The 20,095-nt window shown below is 41.8% G+C and overlaps 1 protein-coding gene across 1 annotated transcript in view; it reads left to right on the plus strand.

Annotated features, from left to right (window-relative positions):
- The window catches only part of Ocrl (Oculocerebrorenal syndrome of Lowe), a 75,539-nt gene that overhangs the window by 52,821 nt on the left and 2,623 nt on the right, over nucleotides 1-20,095 (plus strand). Inside the window, 3 exon segments of the mRNA XM_070539210.1 lie at nucleotides 2,909-2,993; nucleotides 4,477-4,604; nucleotides 15,520-15,634. Of these exon segments, the coding sequence (XP_070395311.1) occupies nucleotides 2,909-2,993; nucleotides 4,477-4,604; nucleotides 15,520-15,634 (328 nt within the window).

Below are 20,095 nucleotides of genomic sequence, written 5' to 3' on the forward strand. Positions count from 1 at the left end.
TCAATTAACTGAAAATTTGCACTTTGGTCAACTTGGCAACATAATTTTTAAATGAAAGCAGCAGTGAAGATACAGAAGGTTCTGTTGGGTTGTCTCATTTTTTTGTATGACGTCTGTGCTGTTTTACCACTGTCTGAAGGAACGGCACATTTTCAGGAGTATATGTTGTACTGATGATTGTGTTGGTCTAATATCAAGTTCAGTTTGATTTTTTCCCACTGTTTGTTGCTTTTATCCATCAGCATTTCGACAGCCTATGTACAACATATTAGGAGTAGGGCTGTGCGAATACTGAGTAGTATATTTTGAATCGAATATTGAATCGTATCAAGAAAAAAATCTGAATATCAAATATCACAAAATTTTGCACAACATTTAATGCTTACAAATTTCGGGCACAAAAATATGTTGCTGCACATGCTTGGGAGACCCCTAGCATTGTATAACAAGAAGGCAGCACGCTATCAGTAGTTTATGTATGTATAAATCAAGATATACAGTAAGGTCTAGTCTTATGAAAGGGTACTCCAAATTAGTATGCCAGCACTGATAACAGCTCAGTTCTAGTATACAAAGCCTTGGAAAATATTATTTTTGTCAATAGAATGTTTTTTTAATCGAATCAATTACCGTTTTCCCCTCTGAAGCTAACGAATTATTGATGTTCTGTTGTATTGAATACTAATGACGTTCCTAATTTAATAGTAAACCTGTGTTTCGTGGCAATGTTTTATTTATTGCGTAGAAAGTTTTGCTTTCCAGTATTTTCTCCGAAATACAGAAGGGCTATTGCGTTAGTGTGTTATCGTAAGACCAGTCTACACAACAGACCAAAGGACCACGCATCACATGACTCGCTCACCGCTGATTCTGAAATCTGGAGGGTCACGGCAAGTTCGTGTGATGCTCGCTCCCCTCTCGTTGATCCGCCATCCATGCAAATGCATGCAACTAGGTCATGACACTTTCACGCCAACCGTGTAATTCTGGAGCTAGTCTTAAGAAGTTGTGACGAGTTGCTTGAAGCTACATAAAGAGACTGATGTGCGTCTACGAACAGCGTTGGAAACGAGCTCAAACATAGTGGCCGTGAATAACTTTTGCTGCCATCCTGTGCACTTGCTTTTGTTTGCAAGACGTTTTGTTGCCTTTCTAAGTGTCGCACGGCTGCTGTGAATATATCTGTATCAATTCAGCGCCAAACCGTAACTTTAGTCGCCAACGCCCGACGAAGGAGCGCCGATTAGGCCTAATGGCCTAGGCAGTGTCGCCATGATGAAAATTCGCCTTTGGCCAATGTGGTAAAGGGTGCAGGTTGTTGCGGAATGCTTGCCGCTATATGTTCATACGGGTAGCTCATCAGTGATTGGTCCTGAGACCATGACTACAAATTAGATTGATGACTGTTGAAGCAGAATGAATTTCATCACCCTGTATCCAACACAATCTGTGTGCCTGTCGATGGTATAATCAACCAGATCCTTGCAGATGCTGTCACACTTAACTAAATACCCAAAATGTTGCTTTTCCCTCCGTGTTTGCATTGCATTATCCTTACAATCGATCCTGTTGACCCGGACGAGCCTCATACCAACGAAGGTGATGAAGCACTTGCAGTGATGAAGTCCACTGCTGCATCAGCAGGAGTGGCCCTTCTGCAGCGCTCCTTTTGCACCGAAAAGGAAGTTGAACACTTGCATTGAGCACGAGAAGCACTGCGGCACACGTGACATGTGGCATTGTGTAGGCTGCTACATCAAATATATCCAATGTTCAAAAAATCGAATAGCAGGTATTCGATTTGCGACATCAATTATTCGAACGTTCACCATTGAATTCGATTTGGCAGTATTCGACTATTTGCACACCTCTAATTACGAGCAATCCTTCCCGTCGTGTGGAGTTTTCACTCTCACAAGAGAACACAGTCAATTTTAGACCAAACTTCAGCAGAAGTTTGACTGGCCGTCTAATCTGTTACTTTTGAACATTGCCTGTGCAAATGTCCTCATTCATTACTGTACAATACTGAGCAACACTGTACATTACTGTACATGTATTGTACAAAGCACATAAAGGCACCAGCACCAATTCAAGTTGCATGACTACACCAGCTTGCTTGCACATACAAGTTGATCAAACTCAATAATCAGATATGAGCTAGGATGCTTATGCATGCTCCGCAACATGACAACCATTGCTTTGAGAGCAAGTAACACACTAAAAAAAGGAATCAGGTGCTTGCTGGAACCAGTAAAAACAAATGCTCCTTGCACCACAGGCCCTTACCCGCTCTCACGTTGGTGAAGCCATGGCTTTCCCCCACATAGCATGGGTTCAGCACAATATTTGCCCCACGAAATCTGCATAATAATTTTCTTTTTGTGTGTGGTCTAACTCACAGAAGCTGGGAACTAGGAGCAGGGCACATATTTTGTATATTTACGATTTTTTTTTACTGCCAGAACTTGTACTAAAAGTAACAAATTATTCTTTTCATTCATGCTTGTTTAGGTGTTTCTTTGAAGTTTCACGTAATAATTATGAAGAATGTTCTGAGCAATTATTTCTGCTTTACTTACATACAAAATGCCAGTGACTGGGACACAATTTAATGTATCATGGTATGTGCTGGGACTAATATGTTGTGAAATGTTAAAACATAAAAGCAACAAAATGAGCACATTTCTAGCAGTAAGGAAAGAGTCGAGGAGGTCAAGGATTAGGTACTGTGGCAGTAATGGTCACAATGTAGTGTGCGTTATACTTTTGCATAGTAGTTCAGAAAGAAAGAAGGAGAGACATCTTAGTAATTATTTTCAGAAGTTGGTGTTGCAGTCCAGGACCAGTTGCTGATGTTGTGTAAACAGCTGCTGTTTATGCATGTTCATTTTGTATTCTCTCCTAGGATGACCTTTTCCAGCAATCTGGTCTCAGCTGGGAACTGCACCTAATAAGAGATGCCCTTGACGCACGTCTTGATGGCCACCTACGTATCCTTATGTGTATAATAACTAATAGGGTTTTCCCAAAAGTGAGTTTGGCAAGAAAAGGAGAAGAAATTATTAAAGGAACACTGTGGGTGAACATTGGAGTCAATCTACTGACTGCTAGCTGTGTAAATAATAGCAACAACTTCATACACATTACTTTTCTAGATAAGCAACTGGCTTGTTAGCATTTTATGCAGAGGTGGCATCGTGTAGTGCATGTAGTTTAATACTGCATCTCGTTTACGCTCCTATTTCATCTAGAATAAATCAAAATTGTATGTGCTCTGTGGTTATACCAGACAAGAATAATTGTAGAACTTGCCACTATGGTGTTAGTGGCACACCACTCTCTCTAACAGAGAAACAAGGTATGTGCTATGCTTTATCCTAACAATGACAGATGGTGCCACCATTTTATTGGTTGTACTAAAGCAAATAGCCACTGCTATTTGCTTTCGGTGCCCCTAAATGGCAGCATATTTCTACAAATAGTGCTGACAAAGTGGTGTGCAGAGGTTGCACCTGTGAATTATTTTGTAGAAAAATTCAGCAGATATAGAAATTTAGGCATCTTTAAGCTCTAATACGTCACTGTAGCTAGGCTCGACATTACTATTTAGAGTTCCTGTGAAGCAGTGTTTATGAGCCATTGCTTTTTTGTGGCACATCATTCGATGAAGCAACCAAGTTTCCCCAATTCATTCACTTTTGTGCTTAATCTTATCGCTATTATGGGACTTAGCAGAGCATCCATAATACAGTAATCATTATTATGCAGCCACATGGCTTATCAAAGTTCGTGTGCTGGAGTCTGCATTGCACTGTATTTATTTGATAGGTTCTACAAATATGCACAAGTATGTATGTAGGTGACATTCGGAGAAATGTTTTGAAAGGACTTGCCTCTTAATGTGCCTCAGTAAATCTTTATTTAAAAAAGTTAGCTTTGATATCATGGCTCCCTTTGCAGATTTTCTCATGCCAAATTTGCTTTTCACATCTGGGTACAAAATAATTTCTGTATGATGAACATCACTATCCTTTCTGTGTAAATATTTTTTGCCAGAAGAATGGCTGTCATTATTGCCATATTTAGGTACCTTGCATAGCAGAAAATGGGTGCCATTTTCCAATGACTATATACCATGGTCAGTCTTGCCAACAATCGAAGCTAAGTGGTGCAATGAATAGTTACTTGTTGATGGAGTTATCAGACAAAATTATATCAGAGGAGAGCAGAACCATCAGTCAACAAGCACAGAATGCAGTGAAAATAAGCATTGATGTATCAGCTGCTTGGTTGATCATATTATACATGAATAAATTTGTTTTCTTTATCAGGTATCAACATTACGTCTCACGTTATATCCATAAATTTCCACATAATGTGCAGCTGTTGATGGCAGTTCTCCATGCACTGTGTGTCTTTATATGCTCCAGTTTTGGTGTGGATAAACATTCCTTAGCATCGTGCACATCCCAGCCGGCAGCGTACATTCCATGGCAGAGGCACTTCTGCTGTTTCTGGACTCCCTGCCGGAGCCCGTGGTTCCATATGCCTGCTACCAGCGTTGCCTTGACTGCTCAAACAATTTCATTCTTTCAAAACAAGTAGGTCACATTCAACAGTTCTTGTTCTTGAGCTTGGGCACAAGCTCAGTGTGTAAAATAGCCTGCAATAAGGGTGCACAAATATTTATTGCTAATCGCTACCAAACATTATGTGCTGCAGTGGATCACTGGATATAGCATTATGCTGCTGGAAACGAGATCATGGGTTCGATTCCTGGCGATGAAAGCTGTTTTCCAATGAATACAAAATGCAAAAATGCTTGTGCACTGTGGCCTAGGTGCACATTAAGAGGAAGCTTTAGCTCGTGGCCTATATAAATATGTAGTAGTGAAGAAATCATATTTCTTGGCAACCACTGCAATGATTTTGATCAAGCTTGCTCCATTTTAAAGAAAAAGTTAAAATCTAGTGACAGTAAGAAGCAGAGTTTTCATTTAGCTCATGAATTCTTTAATAAAATTTTTTTAAAGTTGAAAAAAAAAAAAGAAACAAGGCTATCAAGATGAGAACACTATAACTCGGCAATGAAAAACGATGTCACAGTTCTGTAGACAACACCTAATAATACATCTAAAGTGGACAAATTTGGCATATTATACACTGTTGTGAAAGCTATAACTAATATGTGAGTAGGACTTTTGCAAAACCTTCGTAAACATTGTACTAACAAATTCATGTAATCTTTACATTCATATGTCGAATTTATCCACTTTAGATGCAGTAATAGGTGCAGTTTACAGAATTGTAAAATCTGTTTTTGGTGCAGTTACCAACTTGTAAACTTCATACTTCTATTTTTTTTTTAACTTACCAGTCTTCAGCTGTTTTTGCAATAACTTTCAGCACCTAAATCAATATTCTGGTTCCTACAATCACTAGAATTTAATTTTCTTTCTCCAATTCAATAAATTTCATTCAAATTGGACCAGCAGTTGCCTCACAACATCTATGTTCAATGTGATATGAGCTCGGCCAGATTTTAAAAAAAATTATTATTACAGATTATAAAGAAGAAACAGGACGTGCAGACTGGTGGCAGCGTATATAAAAGTATTTCTGCATTTTACAGTAAAACCTCGTCACTTCAGATTTCACGGGACCTTTTTCAAAAAAAATTACTGAATTAACCGAATGTCGAATTATCAAGGGTGCCCAGAAAACGGTTAGCTAATACTTACTACGTCAACATGCTCTTATAAGGTAAATGAATAGGCAAATCCTGTTTGTATTTAGTGCAAAAACAGTGCGGAAGCTGCAATTCTCATTATCTCGTGACTTATTGGCTCACGCAGCGGCGATCGAGGCCTTGTGAAATCCTTTGCAGCATGGCCCCGGCGTGCACTTTCACTTGCGACATGCTTTGCACTACTGCAAGAACATCCCGATTTTTTTTTTTTTTTTCGCTAGCGAGCTGATTGTCAACAAATCGTCCATCCATCGTGATATAGCCGGTACTCTTCATCCTCGACAGCTTTGCACCGAGCCAAAACGAAAAACTGTTGGCCGCAACTGCTGCGGTGGAAACTTGCGGCCGCTGTAAACGCGATTATGAACAGTGACTTTGCGGTGCTCAAGGCATGTGGCTGATGCACACACCAAGTCAGAGCAAAACTACTGTTCGTTGCAACAAGTGCGAACGGAACCATGGTTGCTACCAAGTCCCGATGCAATCATGGATGGCGACTACGCAGTTTCTTAAAGCAAAGCTTTATATGCATCTTCCTTCAGCTTTCCCACTGCTGCTGCTGCTGTCTGGCACGCCGTTAACGCCGGCCACTTCAGGACGTAGTTGAGACGCACACCACTAATGCCAGCCGCGTTGGAACATGGTCGAGACATGGCCATGTCACAAAAACATAAAAGGCATGCGCTGCTGGTGTGTTTTTTTTAATCACATTTGTTTTTGAGTGGTCATTCTCAAAATTTCAAGGAATAACTTTGTAAAGAATGTAAGACAAGGTATGCGCCACGTGGAGGGCCTGCACGGTGGTGGTTCAGAATGATTATTTACCAAGCAACACCCATGGCATTGACACTAAATTTTCTGTGAAACGGGGCCTTTAACGCTATCATGTTAGTACATGACAGGAGTGTGGCACAAAGGAAAGATGACCAGAGAGGCTTGTGTCAAGATTTACGCCACGCTGCATCTGCACAATGCCCTTTGGACACCTAACTAGGTGTGACCCCTCACAAATGCTGTGCAGGGGCTGCTGCGCTTGTCTCCGTGCTCGCCTACAACAGCAACGATAGTAGAGGGAGGAGGTGGGGAGAGTGTTAGCGAGGGAATAGAGAGAGAGAGGAGGCAGTTTTGCGAGCGACAACGCTACAGCCCAGAATGGTGCCGAAGCGTTCACTTAGTGCCAACAAGACAAAGGCTCGGATAAAGCATTGAGCGGAGCTAGAACAACAAACACAAGTAGAGCAGGTAAGGTAACATTTCACATCCCATCACGACTGTCGTATACCGTCAATATATCACCACCAAATAACATCAATGAACGCTAACAGCAGACAAAGCTTCGCTTACATTGATTCCCCCAGTGCGTGGGATCTGCATATGTTTAAAGTGAAGCTTTCTTTGCCTCTGTCTTTTACTTTCCTGCTGCTGCTGTCCTGCACATTGCTAATGCCGGCCGCATCGGGACGTGGTTGAGACATAGCCACGTCATGAAAACGTAAATGCATGCGCTGCTGGTGTTCTGTTTCATGAGATTTGTTTATGAGCTGTCATTCTCGAAATTCTGAGGCATATCTTTGTAAAAAATGTAAGACAAGGTAGGAGCCATGTGCAGGGCCTGCCTGGTTGCGGTTCAGAATGATTTCTGCGGATTTTCTGCGACACGGGACCCTTAACGCTATCGCGATAATACACGACAGGAGTGTTGCGCAAAGAGAAGATGACCCGAGAAACTCGTGTCAACATTTACGCGGCATCGCATGTGCACAATGCCCTCAGGACGCCATCATTAGGCATGAACCCCCACAAATGCAGTGCAGGAGCTGCCGCGCTTGTCTCCGTGCTCACTCGCAGCAGCAACGGCAGTGGAGAGAGGAGGTGGGGAGAATGCCAAAGAGGGAATAGAGAGAGAGGGAGGCAGTTCTGTGAGTTGCAACGCTACAACCCAGAATGGCGCCAAAGCGCGCACTTATTGTCGAGGAGACAGAGGCTCGCAAAAGCGTCGAGCGGAGCAAGAACAACAAACACAAGTGGTGCAGGCAAAGTAACATTTCACATCACATCATGACTGTTGTATGCCCTCAACATTGCCAACAAATAACATCAATGAACGCAAACAGCAGACAAAGCTTCGCTTACATAGATTCCCACAGTGCGTGGGATCGGCTTATTTTTTATACTCCGTTCCATACATAGCAGTCGACGCTGTGGAGGCTAGAGAGACTTCTTACAGTAGCTTTTCTCGCACTTGGATATAGTTCGACATTATTTGACCTTTAGTAGGACGTTCTTGAGGGCGGGTTGGTTCATACTTGAAGGTAGGGTAAAACTGCGTTCGTGGTGTGTTGTGTGCTTCTTTCGCTGTCCTCATTTTTCACACAGTTTTAACCTATCTTCATGTTATTTGACTGCACTTGTGCACAACTGTTGTTTATATAGGCTCAATATTGAATGAAACAAATTTTAATCCTTAAAAACAAACACACTGTGGTATATGGCTCCTTATGCATTGTTTTAGATTATTTTTATTCTTGTTGTTCTTTTCAGGTTTTTTATTTGCAACCTTTCGCGTGGAGTTTCACGTACATGCTCGCGCAAGCGAACGCTGTTGGCATGCAGCGACGCATGGCCCAGTGAAGCATTGACGGAATGCGCAGAGTGATAACTTTTCTTGACCGAACTTCTTGCGTAGCTTCCAGAGTTGACTGTTATGCATGGAACAGAGTTTAGGTACTCGGCCGACGTGCACACCGAGTCAAAACAACACTAGTGTTTTCCGCAACCGCTGCAGAAAAAAACCGCCACCACTATAGGCTCCATCCAGTGAACAAGCGACGCCACTGAGCAGCAGCAGTGTCGTGCTGCTCAGCGCCGCGGCACTGGGAAGGTGGGAAGACTGCGAAATTTAAACTTCATGCACGTGTCGCCGAAACCCGCACGTATATTCGTGATTAGCCGTTTTTTGTGTACATGGAAGTGCAAGCATGGTCCTCGGTGATGTCACAAGTACTTTTTCTGGGTTTAGGTATAATAAAGGAATAGGAGAGTACTTTCATGCTGCTGCATTGACCACTGGAGGCAAGCTGTACGCTACTTCACATGTTCTCTCCACTAAAGAAGTGGCCGGCCGTTGGACATTCATGTGAAGTGCTGTTTGCAACAGGGGAGAACAACTGTACGAAGTCATCCTGCACGTCAGTAAAGCCTACTGTGACACTAAGATTGAAGTCACTAAACTGGCACCCTAAAAACATTGCGTTTCTAATATGTTGACCAATCTTTAATTGATGTCTCGCTGTTGGCGATGCATGCCTCACTATGCTCCGGCGTGTTATAAACTGCGGCCTATCATTTGATGCCCACGTCACATTGTCACTTTAGATCACCATACAGCTCGTTCTAGACCAGGACAGCTGCATGGTCACATTTGCTCGATGTGTGTTCAGTCAATTGTGATCCGTGCATTGAGTTCGGGCTTCGCAATCGCGATTGTAGGCTGTTGTCAACACCGTCATGCCGAGTGAGCTAAACTAACACGTTGCGAATTGTTGGACCATGTAGCAGTGACTATGCTTGATAGAAATAGAGAAATTTAATCCAGTCAGGCGCGATCTTGATTGAAAGTGACTGTGTGACACCACGGTACTCTAATGTTCTCTGTGCTTCATCATCTGGCAGGATTCCAAATGAAAGCTTTTGCGGTTTTGAAGCAGTTGCAAGCGGTCTGTCATGGCTCACTACTGAACACAGAACCAGGACGTTCTTGTCGACGTAATCGGCGCAACTACAAGTCGCTTTGTGCAGCTAGTGAGACAAACGAGCCCTTATTTATCAGGTCTTTTTATTCGTCAAATTATTCTTGACAGCTTGCCCTACTTTGTAAACGTCCAGAAAAAGCGTTGGGTTTGTTGTCAGGACGACTTTTGATTGTGCTTTTTTCTCTATTGATGAAACGATTAGAGCATATCCTGATTTATTTGTTTGGGCCCCATTCGGAGCCATCTGTCGCTGAAAAATGAGATTTATTAACCACGAGATCAGAATTTATATGACACGGCTGTTTGTTTTTCATCATGCACAATGATCGAGGTTCATTATGCACTTTGCTTTTGCAGGGCAATTTTGCAAATGTAAAGTCGCAAGAAAAATCACACCATGTTATACCGCGCCTCTGACACCAGCAGCTGAAACAAGTATCATCTATAAATAAGCGCTCGCCAGCATCCTCAGCACAAAATATTTGCTGATCATACAGGGCAGTGTTATCCTGATCACACCAAATGCTAAGGCTACACTAAGCAGTCTTCAAATCTGCACAGTTGAGTCAAATATCTTTTAAATGTTGTGCGGCTGACCTGGCCATGACTGCTGGCATCGCACAAGCTGCAAAACGCACATGTGTAGCACGATTTACAAAACAAACCCGTCTCACAAATATGATGACAGAATCATGGCTAAATTCAGAGAACAAGCTACTGGGACACTAAGGCACAGGAAAAGACAAGACACGGCACTCCAACTCGCATATTTTTCACTTATGATGACAGAAGCTGACTTACTTAACTCCCCTCACAGCTGCAATCCATTTCTTTTGCCGTTTTAGTTCGTAAGGCCTGCCAGGAAACATGTACCAATTTATCCCAGGCTGGCCTACGTGGCTGTGAGTCTTACGCAGCAGTATCGCCGGTTACACTTGTTCTTTTTCGCTACTCCATAATTTTGGTGCTTGTTCATGAAGTGCATGCCATTGCACTGTCGCAAGACATACCCAGAAAAAAAGGGGAGGGCTAATTAACAAAGCAAAACGGCCCCAACCGTGGCCAACACGAAGTGCATTACGTGTGAAGTAATATGTGTCAAGCCGGCCGAGCCGCAGAGCCACCTTCCCAGTACTGTCGCATGGCTGGGCAGATAGCGCCAGAGTAGCCGCAAGTGTAGGGTAGCCAACCAGGCTCTTGACTGGTTAACATCCCTGCCTTCCTTATATCCCTCTCTCTCTTTCTCTCTCCACTGTACGGAGCCTATAGATATGATTGTGGATGGTGACTACACAATTATGAAAGCACGCACCCAATGTGGTATTATGCAAGGTTTTAAAGGCACAAATAGGCACGAAGCGTTCCAGCACTCATTTACGTACAACTTCTGCTGATGACTACAGCGATGCAGACTCCGCCGCTTCGTTTTGGTTGGACCATAGAGTTTCTAAATAAATATCCTAGAGGGAAATGTGGCACCAGTATCTACGGGTGCTTTCCTGAGCATTGCCTCAACCTACATGGGAATGATGGGAAGTGCATGCTTCAGATTGACTTCAATATTTAGTCTAGCGGTTTTTGCTTGTGGCGCAGTAAACGAAGCTGTATCAAAATGTTTTTGCATAAAATCTAGTTTTATTCCTGCACTATTTTATATAATGCACAATACATTGCATAAAGTTTGTATGACTTTGAAATTGAGGCACGGTTTACCATAGAGTTTCATACAATAATTACTAGAGGGAGCTCTGGCGCTAGTGTCTACGGGAGCTGCAATGGAAGCAATTGTACCAGCATGGGAATTATGGGAAGTGCATTGATTTGCTTAGACTTCGTCCCCTTCTGGCTTCAGATAGATTTGTGACTTTGTAAATGCTTCATTTTCAACAGTGTACTGTGTATTAAATAAATAAACATTATCAAAATTGTCCAACGGCAGGATTCAAACAGGGGGCCTCTAGCACAGACGCCTGATATTGAAACCATCAAGCCACGTACGCATGTATGTACAAGCAATGTAAAATGCCTTTATGAATTTATTGCAGGCATGCCAGTGCCTTGATACTCTTAGCGCGTTTCGATTTGGTCACCTCAACAAGCTCAATTGTGGCAATTAGTAGCGATTCCACATGTTTGTGGTGTCTTCTGCACTGCGAAGAGTAGAGATTGCCCTGAAATTTACAACCAGATTTATATAGCGTAATATACAAAGACACAAGAACGTCAGAATCCACAAGCATGAAGATCAGACAAATCCATGTACTTCCCACCATTCCCATGGTAGGATGACGGCTGCAGTGCCAGAGTTCCCTCTAGTATACTGTAGGAAACTCTATGCAGTTTACCACCAGGGCACACCAGGGTATGCATTGTTCTTCAATTCTGTTCCTGATTTAGCGCCAGTGAATAATAATTTATTTATTTTTACAGCAGCAATAACAACTGTGCAGGTCCTTATATAAATATACTCATCATATACTTATGGAAACAAAAGCTTTGTATTGTGAGAAAATGTTGCGACGTTGAGAAAAATGCTACAAGTGTTGTTTGCTACGACGCCTGCTCGCTGCACATGCAAGACTTTTGTTGCAGATGATAGGCACTTGTGAACTCTCTTGCTCTTTCGAAAGGCTGCATTGGCTGTCACAATTGCGACTGTCTTCAAGTACTTTTAAGCTCATCTGCTGCAGTGCTAGCTGGGACACTTGTGGCCTCCTACAAGTACGCTTAATTATATTTTATGTTGATGGACCAGTTCTTCTGAAGCGTGCACCAGCAGCTGTTATGGTGTGGCTTTGCACTTACCTGTGTTACGACAGTAGACTACAGCCAGGAAGCAGCAACTTTTCCTAACACAGTTAAGTTGTGTTCTCAAATGTCCTGAAACACAGATTTATATGAGCACATAAATGAGCAATGAGTAATGAAACCGTCAATCTGATTGTCAAGCCACTAGAAGTGCGACTGTCTACGTAGTAAACAAAATTCGTTATGCAAGCAGTTGGCTGTTTTTCCATATCACTAGCAGAAAAAAGTTACTGGCAGGTCATTAAAATCCCAGCGCATGTGTGCAGCTAAGCTTTACAGCTTCAAGGCTTGCACTACAAATATAAGCATGTACAAGAAGCCAAACAGTTGTAGCAAAGCATTAAGTTACCTACTCATACTGACCGCACTAAGAGCGACCAAATCAAAAATGTTGCTTGCAACGGTAGGAGACGGGAAGAGAGCAGTGTGGATTAGAGAGCAAATGGGGAAGCTAATTCTCCTTGACATTTAGAGAGAATAATCGAGCTGGGCAAGCCATGTAATGCGTTGGGCATATAACCGGGGTACCGGTAAACGCCGGCCGATCAGTCATCCCAAAAGAAAGCATCAGTAGATGCAGAATTGAGACATATTTTAACTAAAGCCGCACTTAGGCTTATTAGTAGACACGCCATGTTTTCTACATGCTTTAAAGGCTCTAAGCTTAGAGCATGTACGTAGTAGTGTGCTTGTATCAGTAGTACATTCTTTTTGCTCTTCTGAAGTTTGAAACGTACAACACTAATCAAACCAAGGTCAAAGCAATCAAAACACGTTCTCTCAATGTTTACAATGCTGTCACTTTCTCGTTAAGGCTTTGTCATCCAGGTGCTAGTCCAGCGTGCAATCACCACTTTGAGCAACAGAGCAAAGCCAAAGAGATTTGCGCTGCACTTCCCAAATGCGAGTTGTAGCAACTGCGCTTGGAGTGAAACCAAAATTGCCCAAAAAATACCTGTAGACTAGTTTGCCAATCACCAGAATACCAATTCGTAGCCTGTACTTCCTGTCGTTCCCATGATAGTTGAATGATCGCAGCGCGAAATTTCCCTCTAATTCTATGGGTTGGATGCTAGCATTTTTGCTTTCTTGTGTCGCAAATTTACAGTGCTCCTCACTTGCCGAGCTTCGAAAGTTGTCTGAACTAACTGATGTGTGGCCAAATACATCCGAATTAGCGAGAGCTTCATTGCATTGAATAATGCATACGCCTGCAGGGACCAGAAGATGAGTCCGAATTATCCAATTTTCCTAATTAACGAGGGTTGAATTAACAAGATTTTACTGTACTTGAATTGGTGGCATCGGAGTTAACCCTAAACTAAAGCTTCCTCTTAATTAATGTACCCGAAGTGGTTGAAATTAATCTGGAACCCTACACTACAACGTTTCACGTAGCCTGTGAGCTGGTTTGGGAGGTTTAACACTGCAATTTAATTTTACCAACCATGGAACCTGCACACAGTCCTTAAAATTGTTGTGATGATTATTAGCTGGTTATTCATTTGAGATTGAACTTTCCAGCCAGTGAATATTTCTCTGAGTACTGCAATGAACGGGGCTAGTTAGTGGATGTTCATCATTGTATTGTGCTCAGTGTTACACTGATGAACAAGGGAACAACATCCGCGCCTTGTCCCTTATGTTCGTCAGTACTAAGTGCAATACAATCATGACTGTTCTTAAAGGGACTGACAACCGATTTTTAAGGACCTAGTTTTTTTTTTTTTTTTACGCAATGCAAAGCTCATCCTCGGTAGTGTTTACAACTGCAGCGGTTACTTCCAAAAGCGGGTGGATATTTAGTTAGCAGAATGTTTCGATCTGAGCATTCTCTAAAAAAGTAAGAGTCCCTCCACCAGCAATGCTGAGAAGTGAGAGCGATGTCGATAGCCTGCCCTCGGAAATTGTGAAAGCTGCCCATCATTTTGCTTTCACAGGAGTGAGTGTAACTGCATTTTGACCTTTTTAACCACTTTCGGAATAAAAAGCTGATGCAATGCGTTCGCATTATTGTACAGACGTTTCTTATATTTGTACCGCATTTTTCTCCCCAACTACATGCCTATGTCATGGCTGGCTGGCCCCCATTGTTGTTGTTTGCCGATTGACGAGCCAAGCCAACTCATCAAAATTGCAAGGAAAGGCTGCACCACTTTTCTGCTCATTACAAACGAAAGCTTATCTGCGCATTGTAAGTCAGGAAAAACTTATAATAATAGAAAGTATACTGCATTTCAATACTAATAAAAATATAAAAATATAAGGAACAATGTACACTAGTAGAAGGTTACATGGTGGACCTTTTATGCAGCTTCATGTTTTTGCTGCGTGGGGCGCCAAAGGTAATTTTTTGCCATTCTTAGTGATGAATTAAAAATATAAATCCACGTTTAATGAGAAAAACATAGCTTATTTTAGCCACTCCTATAGCGAATCATTCCATCAGTGAGGTTATCTCGATTGATGTTCTGAGTAGTTGTTTTTTCCTTTAAGTTAATATTTTCTACACACAGGAAGTACAAATTGTTTGTTGTTATATGAGTCGCTGAGCAATTTTAGCATATAAGCAATGGTGGCCACATACCATTCCAATACAATTCCGGTAAATATATTGAGGGTTTGGAAATTATGCAGAGAATGCCGCTGGTTCACATTTCATTTTTCTGAATAGTATTTGTTGGGCTCAATTCATACTGCTCTGCTGTGTTAGCAGGCGAATGAAGAACAATTTATCCTGCTTTACATTTTTAACATGTGACAGCACATGCTGCTGCAATCTCTAAAGTCATGTACTGTCATTTCAACGCTTTTATGTGCTGTAAGGTTATGAGAAGGCTGCAAAGGAGCTTGGAAAGTACTGTGCACTGTGCAAGATGATACTCAGCATTGGCTCACTGTGCAACGAGCCATTTTTTGGACACATGTGCTATGACAAACAAAAATAATAACTGTTAAGTGCCATAATCACAAATACAGAGAGTTAAAAGATGAAACAAAAAGAGCCACATTGTTCAGCCACATTTTGAAAAGGATTTCAAGTTTACCACTTCATTCATCTTTAATACATCTTGCAGCCAAATCCTCCTATGAAGGAAGCAAACAAACCAGTGGCTGTCAGTGTATTGCCTGTACTTTTCATCCTTACTACTTTGTTTCGCCATAGCATGTGTTAAAGCCCCCCCCCCCCCCCCACTATCTATGCAGGTTGTTTCCCAGATGGTGCCAGAAGTGCACAGGCATACGTTTCTCTACCTGGTCTGCTTTTTGAAAGAGCTGCTCGCACACTCCGCCGAGAACAAGCTGGATGCAAAGCTTCTGGGTAGGTCTTCAGGAGCAGTAGTGGTTGGTGGAGCTGAACGAGGCTCTCAAGCTGGTCTGATTGGTGCCAGTGGACAAATGGAAGCACTTGGAAAAGCTCTAATGAATTCTCACAAGGGCTCAGTCAGGCCTAGATGGTACCAAGGCTAGTGCAAGCCCTCACAAGAATGCTTGTAAAGCAGATCCAATTGTTTACATTCTGTTACTAGTAGAAGGTGCCATTAGTCATGAGAAATCATTTCATAGGCAGCAGTGAACAAGTGAGCCATCTTAAAAAAAAAGGAAAACAAAACAATATTGGCACTGTTGCACGATTCATTTGCATTGAGCAGCTTCTGAAGCTTTTACAGCGACGCTGTATATGGCTAGCCTGTCACCTGGCTAGCCTGTCACTGGCTAGCCTGTCACCTGTAAGCCAAAAACTCCTCCGGCGCAACCGCACGCATGTGTGAAAAAAAAAAAAATAAGAGAGAGAAAGAGAGGCGCACGATTGGCTGCGCCAGTAGCGATGTCGTTGCTCTCCGTCGCAGCCGAGCGCACACGCAGCAGTTTCTCTCCGGCTCCGAAATGGGTAGGCCACGCATCATACATACTCCTGAGGAGCAGGCAGCTTTCGATCAGCAACGCAGCGAGCAGAACCGGGAATGAACTCATCTACGCCGTGCCGATGCTGCAGCCCAGGCACAAGAAGAGGCTCGTGCAGCCGAGTACAAGCAGCAACTGCATGCAGTGGATCCGGCAGCCTACCAAGCCGTCGTTTAATGAACCGTCGGGATTAACCTAGTGATAAACACGGGGGCCACATGTTTCAGCTTCACTGGTTAACCATCTGTACGCAGTGCTTGGGCGGTGATTTTTTTTTTCTTCTACTTTAAAAAAGCTTATTTCATATATGATAAGATTACCATAACTGCATCGAGCATAAAACTTCTGATAGAGGTCCGTGGTGAGAACTGTCAGGGGCACCTCCTGTTCTTCATGTACAAAATGATGCTTTAAAAGAGGAAAGCAAAGCATTGAAAAGAGAAACACAAGTTACAAATATTTTAATTAGTCAAACCTCAATATAACAAACATCAATACTATAACAAATTATTAGATTTAATGCAGTAAATATAACTTTTCGTTGCCCATGTCTTATTTCAGTGAGTATTCTTGTGCTTTTAATGTTGGTAGTAGGGCGGCCATTTTGACAATGTTCTTGTGTCAGGATTTCTGTACCTGTGCGATGCTGCCACTTAGTGAACATTCGGTGCACTGTTAGGAACACGTTTGCCAATGTACGTGCTACTGGTGTCATCTTTCGCATTTTTGTTACACATTTGCAGTTTTCATTTGACTGACCCTCATAATATTCGTTGCTTGCAACTCAAAGTATGCATTTTGGTAGCGAAAATGTCACTCAGCAGAAAACCACCATGCTGGTTCCTTGTAAATATCGGTTACATGATTGCAGATTAGTGAAAATTCATGGCATGTTTGTAATTTAGTCTTTCACCTGCTGTGAGGCCCTTTCCTGGATTGTGAGAGGCTTAAAAACAACCATGTTTCCTTTACATAAGCCAGGTGCGCTATGCAAGAGTGCCCGAGTTCAGAGAAGGTTGTGATCTTCGTGAGCTCTGGCAATACTCTGTGATGAATGTATGAAGGCATGAAAAATAACCCCGGGACATGTCGAGTTCGACATGTCTCATAAATTCGACATCAAATCAACATCAATTCGACATCACATCATGGGAAGTTGGTGAAGACAGGCTCGCATGGTAAAAGCATGGGGCGCCTTCTTTCATTTTTTTATCATTCCGCTGATTGCATATGCCACTCGAGAAGCATTAACAAGAAATATTTTGTGTAATTTCTATTACAACCTCTGTGAAAGTTTTTTGAACATATTTTAAATTGCTTGAAATATAATATGAATGTTTTTACAATAACTTGCATTTAATGAAAATGATGTTTGTGCCATTATGGAATGCAATGGTCGCAATGACTTGGTATGCACACCTGCACAATGCAGTGTGCGGTGCCCTGCATGCTTACTTCTTACCTTCAGGAGTGCAAATTTCCTTTCTCAAGGTGGAATGATAGAATTCACTCGAAAGAGCAGATCCACCCATGAAAGTCCAGGCATTAGGTGCTTTGTGCAGTCTGCAGATAGTAAAGCATTCACGTATACATGCCGCATTGCTGGCTGCGCTGACTCAGTCGAACTTTTTAATGTGCCATCCCTCTGCTAAAGGTATGGCCGGTTTGGCAAAGCTTTAGCTTGGGAGCTCCCATTTTTATTTATTTTTTGGCAACCACAGCACCAATTTCAATGAGGTTCTTCATTTCAAAGAAAAGTTCGTATCTAGTAAGTATAGCAACTATATTTCTCATTTATGCTGCCAGTATTTGTATACTAATAATTTTTCAAATTTTCAAAATACAAGAAAATGTCTAGTGTCAAGTTCAGAAATCTGTAACTCAGCATTCAAAAATGGTATTGCAAATCTTTAAGCTACACCTAATAATATGTTTAATTAAAGTGTACAAACGTAATGTATGATAGTACACCTCTCTGAACTGAACCACTATTTTGTACTATGACTTTCGCAAAATGCTTGTAAACATTGTAACAGTTTTATATACACTATAATATATTTAATATATTTAATTTAATTTATTGAATTTGTCCACTTCAAATTCTCTAACAGATGCAGTTAACAGAATTACACTGTCTTTTTTTGGTTTACAAACTTAGTGCATGTATGTTCTTTAACTTACCTGACTTTTGGCAATTTTTTTAGAAAATGTAAAGTCATAAATTGAAAGTGCGCTTCCCGATTTAGATAACACATAACTTTATCTCTGAAATGCAGCTAATTTTGTTCAATTCGGTACAGTGGTTGTCCGATGACAGTATTTCAATAGGGAACTCAGAATGAGCCCCAGATACTGCTTTAATTTAAAATTAAATTATGGGGTTTTACGTGCCAAAACCACTTTCTGATTATGAGGCACACCATAGTGGGGGACTCCGGAAATTTAAACCACCTGGGGTTCTTTAACCCGCACCTAAATCTAAGTACATGGGTGTTTTCGCATTTCGCACCCATCGGAATGTGGCCGCCGTGGTCAGGATTCGATCCCGCGACCTCGTGCTAAGCAGCCCAACACCACAGCCACTGAGCAACCACGGCCGATCTGCCTTCATAATGCATTTGTGGCACCACAAGTGCATTCCTGTAACTTTTTTTCATGAACTGCTGCTTTCACATGCTCCACACTATCTTATTCGCTGACTGCCATTTTACAATCTTGCTAGAACTCGCAAGTGGTCCGAACTCGAGCCTTCCAGCATAGCGCCCCAGATCGCAATCTTTTTATTTATTTTCGCTAGTGTCAGTGTGTCAGCATTAGCTAATAACAAAATATCAGAGATAGCTGTAGTTCTGCATTGTCAGAGTTTTTGTTTTGGGACAAGATTAGTGTTTTCTACAAGTTCATTTTTTCCATAAAAATAGGAGTTGATCGGAGCTTTTTTTTACAGCGTAATAAAATACAGAAATTTCCAGCCTTTTTAGCGTTGTTCACCTTTCAGCATTTCACATACACCCATAGCATCCTTGATTTAAAAATATAAAGAAGAGAAAGAAAGCAGCATGAGAAACATCTTCATTTACAGTCAAAATTTACAATAGCAGCAAGGTTTATTGTTGTTACAAGCTTTTTTCATATATGAATACTGTACTACATATTTGCCAATGTTCAAATCGATCATTACCGCACATTATTTTGTATTTACAAAATGAAATGTCTAGAACACCCTTTCAATGTTGACACTAGATGCAGATAAAGCCATTAGTCCAAACACAGCACATGAAAGGACAGGTCATTCTCAGGCATGCATCCTGTGGAAAGCTTGAGGGCTAAGCGCTTACTTCAGCAGCACATGCTTGATATTCTGAAAGCTCCCGTGCCAGCAAGAAACTACTGGTCATACGAGTCAACAACTGCCGACAATTCCGCCTTCATGTTTGGGTTCACACCCTGAGTGCAGTACCAGAATGACAGACTGTTTTACTCTAAGTCATAAGGAATGTTCTGTTGCATTGTATGGCTACACTTTATCTACAACAGTGTAGTACTTTCGGAAGCAGTTCATAACTTCTCAGGACTTTCCTTATCTGCAATGTCAACCATGCAGTCGGTGTCTATAACGAAAGTTGTCGCTGATGCACCATTCTGTTGACTTAGCAGTGCCTGCAGGTGCACGGCATTGCAGATGGCACATGTCATGCAAAAGAGTAGACCCAACTTCTAGTTCTTGTTGTTGAATGCAGTCCTAATTTATCATTTCGGCATTGCCATTTGTTGGGCGTTTTGGTAAGCTGACATTGAAAGCATATTTAGCGCTAGCGAACAAGGACAAAAGGGAGATGACACCACAATGCGCTAACTTTAACAACTTTATTTTCAG

This window comes from Dermacentor albipictus, chromosome 5, assembly GCF_038994185.2.
Source record: "Dermacentor albipictus isolate Rhodes 1998 colony chromosome 5, USDA_Dalb.pri_finalv2, whole genome shotgun sequence".
NCBI classification, from domain to species: domain Eukaryota; kingdom Metazoa; phylum Arthropoda; class Arachnida; order Ixodida; family Ixodidae; genus Dermacentor; species Dermacentor albipictus.